General features: G+C 41.5%; 1 protein-coding gene across 3 annotated transcripts in view; it reads left to right on the top strand.

Annotated features, from left to right (window-relative positions):
* IPPK (inositol-pentakisphosphate 2-kinase) overlaps window positions 1–10,684 on the top strand; it is a 48,320-nt gene extending 37,636 nt beyond the window's left edge. For all 3 annotated transcript variants that reach the window (XM_058566109.1, XM_058566110.1, XM_058566111.1), the window contains 2 exons: window positions 7,701–7,780; window positions 10,377–10,684. In XM_058566109.1, the coding sequence (XP_058422092.1) occupies window positions 7,701–7,780; window positions 10,377–10,602 (306 nt within the window). In that variant the 3' untranslated portion in view covers window positions 10,603–10,684. The remainder of the gene's footprint in view (window positions 1–7,700; window positions 7,781–10,376) is intronic.
* The last annotated feature ends 381 nt before the right edge of the window (window positions 10,685–11,065 follow it).

Consider the following 11,065-nt stretch of genomic DNA (forward strand, 5'->3'; position numbering starts at 1 on the left):
TAATGACGGTGCAGTCAACGGCAGAGCACATATACGATGGTGGTCCCAAATAGCCTAGGTGTGTAGTAGGCTATACCATCTAGGTTTGTGTAAGTACATTCTGGGATCACACAATGACAAAATAGCCTAACAACACATTTCTCAGAATGAATCTCCATCGTTAAGCGATGCATGACTGTAGTTATATTTTTAATTTCTCAAAGTTCTATTTGGTTCATTTTCACAGCTACTTGGTATTTTTGATAGTTCCTTGTTGCTTGCCCGTTTTTAAATTTCATCTTTTATTTCTTTAAATAATTTATGAATAGTTATTTTATATTCTGTATCTGGTATCAGATAAAACCTTGGAGGTAAAAAATCTCATTATTTTGGCTGACTCATCCATACTGCTTTGTTTGCCTGGGTTTTTAATGATCTATGATTGTGAGTTCATATTTGTTTGATCTTAATCTGTGTGAATCCTGGGGATCTAAATAGGGTATGCTTTCCTCCAGAGAAGAGATGGATCCTTGGCTTAAGGTAGAAGTCTCAGGTTTAGATCCTATACTCCGTGGCTTATTCTAGAAACAGTGCCTACACGACATTTGCCTACAGAGCAGCTCAGCCTTCCACTTGCTCCTTGCTCAACAGTCTAGTTTCAGCTCTTTTGTGGGTGAGTGGTGAGAAGAAGGGTTGGGTTAGGGATTTCCCTTACTTTCTGTAAGCCGATCAGTGTGTTAAAAGTTACGTTAACAGAGATATAGTTGTTTTATAGGAGGGCCCTTGGAAGTCCTCCATACTCCTGAAAGTGCCGTGCTCTTTAGTTTGGTCATATGATTGTCATTTATTTTGATATTTCATTTGTTACTGTTAAAAATAATGTTGATGTTCACATTTTTGTACTTTAACCCTTGTGCACATAAGCATATCTGTGAGATAGATTCTTAGAAGTAAAATTGCTATATTTTTGATAGATTCTGTCATATTGTCCTCCCAGAAAGATTTTGCTGATTTATGTTCCTTCTTGCAACAATTGAAGGCCGTATTTCCCCCATGCCCTCAAACACATTAGATATTACTAGTATTTAAAATTTTCATTTTAATTTTTAAGCTTTTGTTGCATTAACCATTTGTATTGTGAAATATAGCACATACAGAAAAGTGCATGGGAAGAAAGGTACAGCCCCATGATTTGTCACAGAGCAAACCCTGGTGGAACTACCTGTTGAGTCTGGATACAGAACACTGGCAGCCAGCCAGAATCCCTGTTGCTGTCCTGTCCAGTTATTCATCTTTCCTTTCTCCCCAGAGTTAACTATTGTATTCACTTGTATCCTTGTTTGTTCTGTTTTTGAACTTTACATATGGAACCATGCATATATCTCTCGTCTGTTTTTTTTTTTAGCTCTATATAGCATTTATGAGATTCACTTATGTTATTGCATACATTTCCATATTTTCATTGCTTTATAGTGATCCATTGAATGGATATACTACAGTTTATCCATTCTACTATTGACGGACAATTGAGACCGCTCCAGTTCTTGGCTGTTATGAATAAAGCTTCTGTAAACATTCTTATACAGATCTCTTGGTGTATATGTGCACACATTGCTCTTAGATATATTCCTAGGAGTGGAATTTCTGGGCCAGAGGTATGAGCATATAGAGCTTTAGTAGATACTGCATGACAGTTTTACCTGTTTACAATCCCTACAACAAGCTAGGGTAGTTCCCACTGCCCCACACTCTCTCTCCCACTTGGTTATGGGTCTTTTTAATTTTAGCCATTCTGGTAGGTGTGTAGTGGTGGCTTGTTTTGATGATGAGATTGAGCACTTTTCCTAGGTTTACTGGCCATGTGTATTTTCTTGTTGTCAAGTACCTCTTTGAGTCTCTTGCCCCGTTTTTGTAGGGTTGTCTTTTCCTCACTGGTTTGAAGCTCTGCATGTGTTCTGGACGGAAGCCCGTCGTCAGATGTGCGTGCTACAGACAGCTTCTTCCACGCAGCAGCGTGCTGCTTTACTCTCTTCATGGAGTCCTTTTAATAAGGGAGGTTCATAATTCTAAGGTTGTTTAGTTTATATCTTTTTCCTTTTTAAAAGAAAGTCTTTCTGTACCTTTTATCTACCTTAAGGTCCTACAGATATTTTAGAAACCTTGTTGTTTTGCCTTTTGTATTGGATGGGTAACCATCTGCAATTGATTTTTGGTGTGGCATGAAGTTGGGTTTTCTTTTATTTTCATATGGAGTTGTCCTAGAGTCACAGAAATTGTCCTTATCACTATAGAGTTATAACAAGTCTTGATGCCCAGTAGAGCAAATCCTGTACCTCCTTCTTCAAGAATGTCTTTCCTTTAACAGATGTCTTGGTTCTTCTTGACCTTTTGTTTGTCTATGTAAATCTTAGAATCAACTGGTTCAGTTTTACAAGGAAAAACAACAACAAAACTGTTGGGATTTTGATTGGTTTGGCATTAAAATGATGACAAGAACTGATATCTATACAATACTGAGTATACATCTATACAACATGTGCATTATTTTTTAGGTGCTATTTAAAATGTGATAAAAACATTTTATGATTTTCGTTAGAGAGGTCTTATATTTCATTAGATTTATTCCCAAGTATTTGATGGTTTTAGATATAAATGTTATCTTTTAAAATATTTCATTTTTAAAATGTTTACTGTGGATATATAGAAATGCAATTGATTTTTCTATTTTGACCTTTTATCTGTCAACTTTGCTAAACTCACTAATTCTAACTATTTATAGCTTCTTTTGGGATTTTCATTATATATAATTATATTGTCTGTGAATTTGATTTTTTTCCTTTTGAATCCTTATACCTTTTACTTACTTTGTTTTGCTTATTAATTGCATATAGTTAATTTGTGATAGTGGGAATTTTAGTCTTATTCCCAATCTCAAAGAGAAAGCATTTACCATTAAGTAAATTGTTTGCTGTAGGTTTGTTTTTCCGGGGGGAATGGGATTTTATTTTGTTTATTGTTTTAAATAAATAACTGTTATCAGATTAAGGAAGTTCCCTTCTATTCCTGATTTGTTAAGAGTTTTTATCTGGAGTGGATGTTGAATTTTATCAATGCTTTTTCTTTTTCTGTTGAGATGATCATATGACTTTCCTCCTATTTTCTGTTAATGTGATTAATTGCAGAATTTCTTGTGGTGTATTATTATTTTTATATATGATATTTGGTTTGCTAATATTTTGTTTAGGGTGTTTTGCATATACGTGAGTGATATGAGTTTTCTGTAATGTCTTTGTTAGGGCTTGGAATCAAGGGGACACCAGCCTCATCAACCCTGGAAGAGTGTGTGCTCATTTTTTGTTCTTTGGTAGAGGTGAAGGAAGACCCAATTATTTCTTCCTTAAATATTATGTAGAACCATGGGTGGAACCATCTGGGCCCATAGTTGCTTTGTAGGGAAATTTTAAATTAGGATCTCCATTTTAGATTTTCTATTTCTCTTTTGTCAGTTTGGTAAGTTACATTTTTCTAGAAAATTGTTTTATCTAAAATTTTCAAAATTTCGGCATATAATTTTTTGGTAATATTCTTTTATTTTTTAATGTTTTATAAGATCTGAAGAACGCCCTTTTATTCCTGACATATGGTATTTGTTTTCCTTCCTTCTTCATCCTACCAAGAGTTTATCAATTTTGTTAGTTTTGTAAAAATTAACTTATGATCCTCTCATGCTGTATGACTTATCTATTTCATTAATTTCTGCTCTTATTTCCTTTTTTCTTCCTTCTTTGGGTAATTCGTTCTTTCTATAACTTCTTCCTGATATAAATGCTTATTTACCTAATTAGGTTTTCACCTTTTCTTTTTTCCTAAAACATGTATTTAAAGCTGTGTATTTTCCTGTAAACATGGCTTTAGTTATATTCCACAAGCTGTATTTTCAGTATCATTCAATTAAAATATACTCTGAATACTATGAAGATTTCTCCTTTGACTCATGGAAGTATTTAGAAGGGAGATAACTGCCAAATGCATGGGATTCTCATTATCTTTTTTGTTTTCATTAGTAGCAAGATTGCATTATAGTCTATATGGTCCTTTGAAATTTGTTGAGATCGGCTTTTGATCCTTTGAAATTTGTTATGATTTGCTTTATAGATTAATTTTTTTGAAAAATGCTTCTGTGTGTACTTGAAAAGAAGGCATCTTCTCAAATTGTTGGGTGCTGTGTTTTATATTTGCCCATTAGGTCAAATTAACTGTGTTGTTTAGATCTTCTGTAACCTTACTGATTTTACTGTCTGTGTGTTCCGTAAGAAGGATGTTTTGAAATTTTACATAGTAATTATGGATTTGTCTGTTTCTTCCTTATTTTGAGGCTATATTGTCAGGTGCATTAAATTTAGAATTGCTAGATCTTCCTAGTGAATGGGATTTTTCATTTTGAAGCGTCATTTATCATTTTCAGTGTCTTTATCTCCACTTTACCTTGGAGTTTCCTTTGTCTGATATTAGTGTAACTTCTCTAGATTCCTTTGGTTAATACTTGCACTGTGTATCTTTTTCTGTCCTTTTATTTTTAATCTTTCTGTGTCTTTGTATTTAAAGTATGGTTTGCTTTTCTATCATTCTGACGTTTTACCTTTGTCATTTAGTTGGACATATACTTGGATTTAAACCTTTTAATTTTCCCCACCTGTTTCAGGTTTCTTTTTCTCTCCTAACTGTCTTTTGGGTTGATTATTTTTTACATTCCATTTCCCCATTGTTAGCTTGGAAGTTACAGTGTCTTTACATTTCTTTTAGTGGTTATCCTGGCCATTGCTGCAGGCAGCTGACTTATTCAAGTCTGATCTTGTTTAGTGTAAAGTTCTTAGAGTACTTTTTACTCCTCCTGGTTTACACTGGTGTTGTTGCTGTGTACTCTGTTATTTTAAACTCGAGAAGACAATGTTTTATACGGTCAGTGTCCATTTACGCATGTTTCTCTCTTGCATTGCCCTGTGTCTCTGAGCTTATATCTGGGACCATTTTATTTTTGCCTGAAGAATAATACCCTTTAATGTTCCCTGGAGTGTAGGTCTGCTGGTGATTCAGTCTTAGTTTTGTTTAGTGATATGTATAAGTGATTTTTTTGGAGTCGTTCTTGAATCTGTGCTTGATGTCTTTCCTCAGTTTTGGAAAATTCTCGGCCTTAACTTTTTCAAATTTTGTTTCTGCCTATTCCCTCTCTCCTTCTTCTGGGATTCCAATTACATGTTTATTAAACACATTCTCTTTATCTTCTGTGTCTGATGCCCTTTCCTCAACATTTTCAAGCTGTTTTCCTTTCCATGCTTCATTCTGGATTTTTTTTTTTTTTTGACTTAAGATATCTTCCAGTTTAGCAAGTCTCTTCAGTTTTTTCTAATCTGCTGTTAAAACTCTTTGTTGAATTCTTAATATTTTTGTATCTTTTGGTTCTAGAATTTCCAAGCAGTTCATTTTTGTGGTCTCCAGTTCTCTCCAGTTCTCAATTTTGGCTTCTGTTCCTTGAGCAGAGCCATGTGTGCACCTGGTCCCTTCAGTCATGGGGTCCATGTGCGTCTCCTTCTGTTGTGGGCTAGCTTTTTTGCTGGTTTTCATTCATGTCATCTTGTTTTGTGCCTGGATATTTTTGCTTATGTGTCAGAAATTGTATTTGTACAATTATTTTAGAAATAATTTGAGGCCGACGATATCTTCTTCCAGAGAGAATTTTAGGTTTGCTTCTGCCGGGGGCCTGGAATGCCCTAGGAGGCTGAAGCTGGGCTCGTCTTAATCTAGTTTTGGTGACTGATCTTTGAAGCAAAGCTGCTCCTTCTGGAAAGGCCTGTCGACTTCTGGCTCATGCAGTCTTAAGGCACAGCATTTTGGGTGCTAACCCAAAGTAGGGGTTCATCATGGTCACTGTCCCCATAGCCCTGGGGGTGGTTAAAGTGCCTCTTGGCCGGCCTTCCAGAATTGTCACCCCCCTCTGTGGGCAAAAGGGACCAAGCAGATATTGTCAACACCTGGTCCAGCTTCTGTAGCTGACTTAGCCGTTGGCATGGCCCCAGCTGCACCATCCAGCATTGCTCCACATGCAAGTCCAGCCCTCGCATTTCGTCTGATAAATATGTTCATAGTTTTTCCCATCTGATGCATGAAAAATATGTCACTGTTATAATTTGCATTTCTTTGATTAATAGTAAGGTTGAGCATTTTTTCATACACTTATTGGCTGCTTTTTTTCTTTCATAAATTTACTTGGTTCATATTGTTTTTTGGGTAGTTTCCTTTCTCCGTATTGATCTGACACTTCACATATGCTTGCTGTTGATCATCTGCTGTATGTTGCCGATGTCTTCTCTCATTCTGTCACAGGTCGTTCACATTTGAATTATGACTGTATCATATAAAAGCTTTTAATTTTTAGGTACTCAAATCTATCATTCTTTTATGGCTTCTGGGTTTGGTGTCTTGCAGATTAGGACATAATAAATATTTTATACTTTGTTTTTTATATTTATCTCTAATTCTTTTGGACTAAGTTTTTGTATGTTTTGTGAAATACCTGATTTCTTAGCTGAATGAATAGAGTATACGGAGAGGAGCTGCTTCTTCCTTCCACTGTAAAGGTTTCTGCGGCCCTGAGAAGAGCAGTCACAAGGCCGAGGCAGCCGCACTCGGGGTTCTCGCCCTTTCCCGCACGGCTGCCTTGTGGAAGGTTCAGCTTGGCTGTGTTCTCAGGGCAGGTCCTCCCGCCCCTGCGTCACAAAGGGAATTACAACAAGGGAGGGAGACAAGAGGCTGTGATCTGTCATCACACAAATATTGAGGCCAGTGACGTGTAAGGCCTGCTTCCTTTTTTGTAACTGGTTTATTTTTGTAAAAATGAGAGCTATTCAGTCGAAAAATTCAAATGATATATGAAAGTTCAAAGAAAGGGGAAAAAATGCCCCCAATTCTACAGAGGTGACTATCTTCTCTGCTCTCCCTGTGTGTCTGTGACACACACATGGCTCTACCAGTTGGATCCTATAAACCGTGCTGTGTGTCGTTTGAGTCGGGGGCCCTGGTGGGCATCGTTCCAGGCCAGTGCATTCATTGCATTCATTCAGGTCTAGACGTGCTCGGAGCCCGGGGTAGAGAGCACGAACTTGAGAGCCACGACTCCTGGCTTTGAGTCCAGCCCTGCTGTCACCTAGTGGGGCAGAGGGATAGGTCTTCTGTGTCTCAGTTTCCTCATCTGTGACCTGGGGCACGAGCGGTGCCTGCTGTGGGGATGAAGTGAGTCAGCAGAGAGCCTGGCATCCCCACCTACGGCGTCACTCATGGCGGCTGTGTGACGTTCTGGCGTGTGAGATGACCTGAGGCATGCTCTGTTGCTTTAAGCAGGGCCTTGGTGGACGTCTGTGCGGCGCCACCATGAGGTGTGGCTGCTGCTCACTCACCGGCCTCAGTGTGGCCAGCACGCCCAGAGCTGAGGCACTTACTGCTTTTTCTTCCAAGGTGGACTGTGGGTGCCTTGCAGAAGACGGGTCCTAAGCTCCAGGGTTTGTAATCAGGGCCCACACGCTGCCTACAGTGAGAGGTCAGGAGGCAGGGCTGGGCCTGGGGCTTCCTAACCCACCCCTGGGTTCTGTGGCCTCTTAGGGGGCAGGGTGCGTGTGGCGGTGGCGTGGTGCCGGGGTGCCCTGGAGCTGACCTCTCCTCCCCCGCAGGTTCAGCAGTACCGGGTCGCCATGACTGCGAAGGACTGCTCCATCATGATCGCGCTCTCCCCCTGTCTGCAGGACACAAGGTGAGGCACCTGCTGCCATGTCACGTGTCCTTGGTCTAACAGGATTTTGTGGATTGACGAGAGTTGGTGTCCCCGCGTTTAGAGAGCTGGCAGGATCACATCTATTAGCAGAGGCCGATCTCCAGGGCCTACTTGATATTATGTGGCTTATTAACTCGTGCTCTCTAGAAGCTTGTAATTCAGTCAAAAACACATTTATGGAGAAAATTTTAAAAGATTATTCTGTCAAATTGAAGATTACTATTATTTTCTAAGAAAATGCTCCAAGGCTTTAGAAGCAGTGGTGCAAATTCCTTTCTCTCAAAGCAAGCCCCAAACCCCCGTCAAGGCTCCAAGGCCTGAGAAGCTGTAGATTCTCGTGGGCCTCGCTCCAGGTCCTCCTGTGCCGACCTCCAGAGTCACTGCAGAGCCCTTAAAACAACACGTCCACTGTTCTGCGTCCTGTTTGCAGCATCTCTCTCTGGACACTGTTACTGTTATCCAGGCCCCTCCCCTGCCTTCTTTTAGGAGTTCAGGATGAACCTGATAATCTTCTCTTAGTAATTAGATGGCATCTTCAGCATTGATCCTCAGGGTGCCAAACCCACACACAGTATTTGTGGAATGTTGCGCATTCTTCTGACGTGTGTTCCTGGGTTAAGATGACCTTATTGGTGGCTGCCAGCCACCGGTTGTTCTGATGCTTTTGAACCAAACATTCCCAGGAGTCCTGCTCCCTGGCAGGCACAGAATTGTCCACTTTCTGACAGGAGACGCGAAGGGACATTTATAGAGCATAACTGAAATACAAAAAAAGGTGGTTCTGTTTAGTTGAAAACTCCCCTTATTCCTAAGAAAATATCTCCAGGGCTTAGCTAGGAGGAATCCATTTGCTGGATTAGGCTGGTGGTGTTAGGTGAGAGGAAAAGTCACAGCTGTTATCATCTGCCACCCTTCCTGAAGCAAGGATGCAGCTGGAACACAGAAACGTGAGGGGCCAAACGAGGGCCTGGGGCCCTGCCACCCTGCACCTCAGCAGAAACCCACACACGAGGAGAGGAGCCGGGACACGTGTCTAGACAGTTCTGAGCCACGTGGGCACTAGTCTCAGGCCTAGGGCGGAGAAGTGTTTCAGGTGTCGGGAGCCGTGCCCTGTGCTCACGGGGAGCTCGTGGTCGACAAACAGTCAAGACTCTCTGGAGAAGCGGCCCTCGGGCCACCCTGCCTCTGAGTGATGGATTCCCCTCTTTATTCACGTCATCTTGTCGATCGCTGGTTCTGACATGAGAAACTGAGGGGTCCTTTATTTTTATTTTTAAACTTTATTTATTTTTCTCCCCAAAGCCCAGCAGATAGTTGTATGTCATAGCTGCACATCCTTCTAGTTGCTGTATGTGGGACGCGGCCTCAGCATGGCTGGAGAAGCGGTGCGTTGGTGCACGCCCGGGATCCGAACCCGGGCTGCCAGCAGCGGAGCGCGCGCACTTAACCGCTAAGCCACGGGGCCGGCCCTGAGGGGGTCCTTTAAAACGTGTAGACTTGTCGAGGGCTAGAGACATGGACTGTCCCAGCCCAGCTGCACAGAGTTTCAGGCCCCGAGGGCGAGACTGAAAAACAAGACCTTAATTTGTAAAGTGTTCCTCTGCTCTTCAGGAGGGAGTAGCCAAGACCCCAGCAGCTGAGCCCAGGGTTCGTCTTCCTGTAAATGTATATCAGAGCAGGAACTAAGGGCGAGTCGAGGCCTTGATTTGCCTTGTCAACAGGAGGGTGTCCATAGGCAGTTCCTCTCCCAGGCGGGAGCTTTTGAAATTGGTGTTTTGTTTGTTTTTCGTTCACCGATTTCCAGATCTAGGAGAGTAGTAAGCCTGGGGCCGCCAGGACTCCCCACTGCTTCTCGGGCTACACTGAGCTCAGGGACTCAGCCAATTTCGAGCCCCAAGCATCTGGATGTGTGCTGTGTACCGAGCAGTCTGAGAGCTACGTGGATACACAGCAGTCTCAGTGCACAACTCAGAATTAGCCTGAACGTGTTTCTAAGTACAAGTAATTGTTCATGTTTTGTTATAAGCATCTGACTATTCCGATGTGTAGGAAAACCACAAAATTAAGCCCTAAGAAACAAAATACGAAACACTGCAGATACGATTTGAGAATAAAACATGAAACCAGATCTCTCTCAAGTGTGAAAAGCATCAAGGAGCATGAGCTTCTCCCCAGACACGGGAAGAAGCACATAAAGAGACGTCTGTTCTCAACATTTTATCCATTTGGCTGTTGAATGGCCAGATCTACTTTCTGCTTTTTCTTAGGTTTTGTAATACTTGGCTCAGGATAAAGTAACTTTCTCAGCATTCGTTTATACCACTGGGATTTAGGAAATATAAATGGTGCATTCTACGTAATTGCCTTTCCATCTTTCTGCACTTTAACCCTCTCTTGTCTGGTGTGGTTGCGGGTATCACAGTAGGTGCCTCACTTGCAGGAGCTTCAAGCGCTAGTGCAGACAGCTGGCACAGACAGACAGAATGCGCATAGACACAGAATGGGCAGTCTTTGTGAGCTGGGATGAGAGGATTTGGGAGGTTTGTGTATTCTGAAATTGGCTTTTTACTTTCAGCTCCGATCAAAGGCCCATCGTTCCTTCGTCAAGATCCAGGTTTGCCTTCTCTGTGTCTGTGCTGGACCTCGACCTCAAGCCCTATGAGAGCATCCCTCATCAGTATAAACTGGATGGCAAGATAGTCAACTACTATTCAAAGACCATACATGCCAAAGACACTGCCGTGATGTCGACTAGGTTCAAGGAGAGCGAAGATTGCACGTTAGTCCTCCATAAGGTCTAACTTTTTTCCTTTAGTGTCTTGGAAACTTGAACATAGAATGTGAAGGTTGAATAATAGAGCTATTTTCTTTTGTGTTGGGTGACTTTTGGCTGTGAATGTTTTTGCTTTTTAACCCGTTCAGGTGGGACTGACTGCCTCTGGGAGATACGCAAGGGAAGAGCCCTAGGAACACCCAGGACGAGGAATGTCCGACTGGGCCCAGCAGTGTGCTGTGTCTTGGGAGGCCGCTCTAGGCAGGTCTTCTTTCCCACCCAGGGCTCATGTCTAATCTCTAATGCAAAAAGCCTTATTCTAAGACCCAAGGTTTGGCTCTCCAACCACCAGACTCCTAACATAGAAAACTTGAATTGTCACATACATCTTACAGTTTGGACTTTTAAGAAAACATGGATACTACTGGAAGTTTCCCAGCTGAGTTACGTGGTCACTTTTTCAGTGCAAGCCACACGTCAGCACAGGTTTG

Source organism: Diceros bicornis, chromosome 22 (genome assembly GCF_020826845.1).
Source record: "Diceros bicornis minor isolate mBicDic1 chromosome 22, mDicBic1.mat.cur, whole genome shotgun sequence".
In the NCBI taxonomy this organism is placed as follows: domain Eukaryota; kingdom Metazoa; phylum Chordata; class Mammalia; order Perissodactyla; family Rhinocerotidae; genus Diceros; species Diceros bicornis.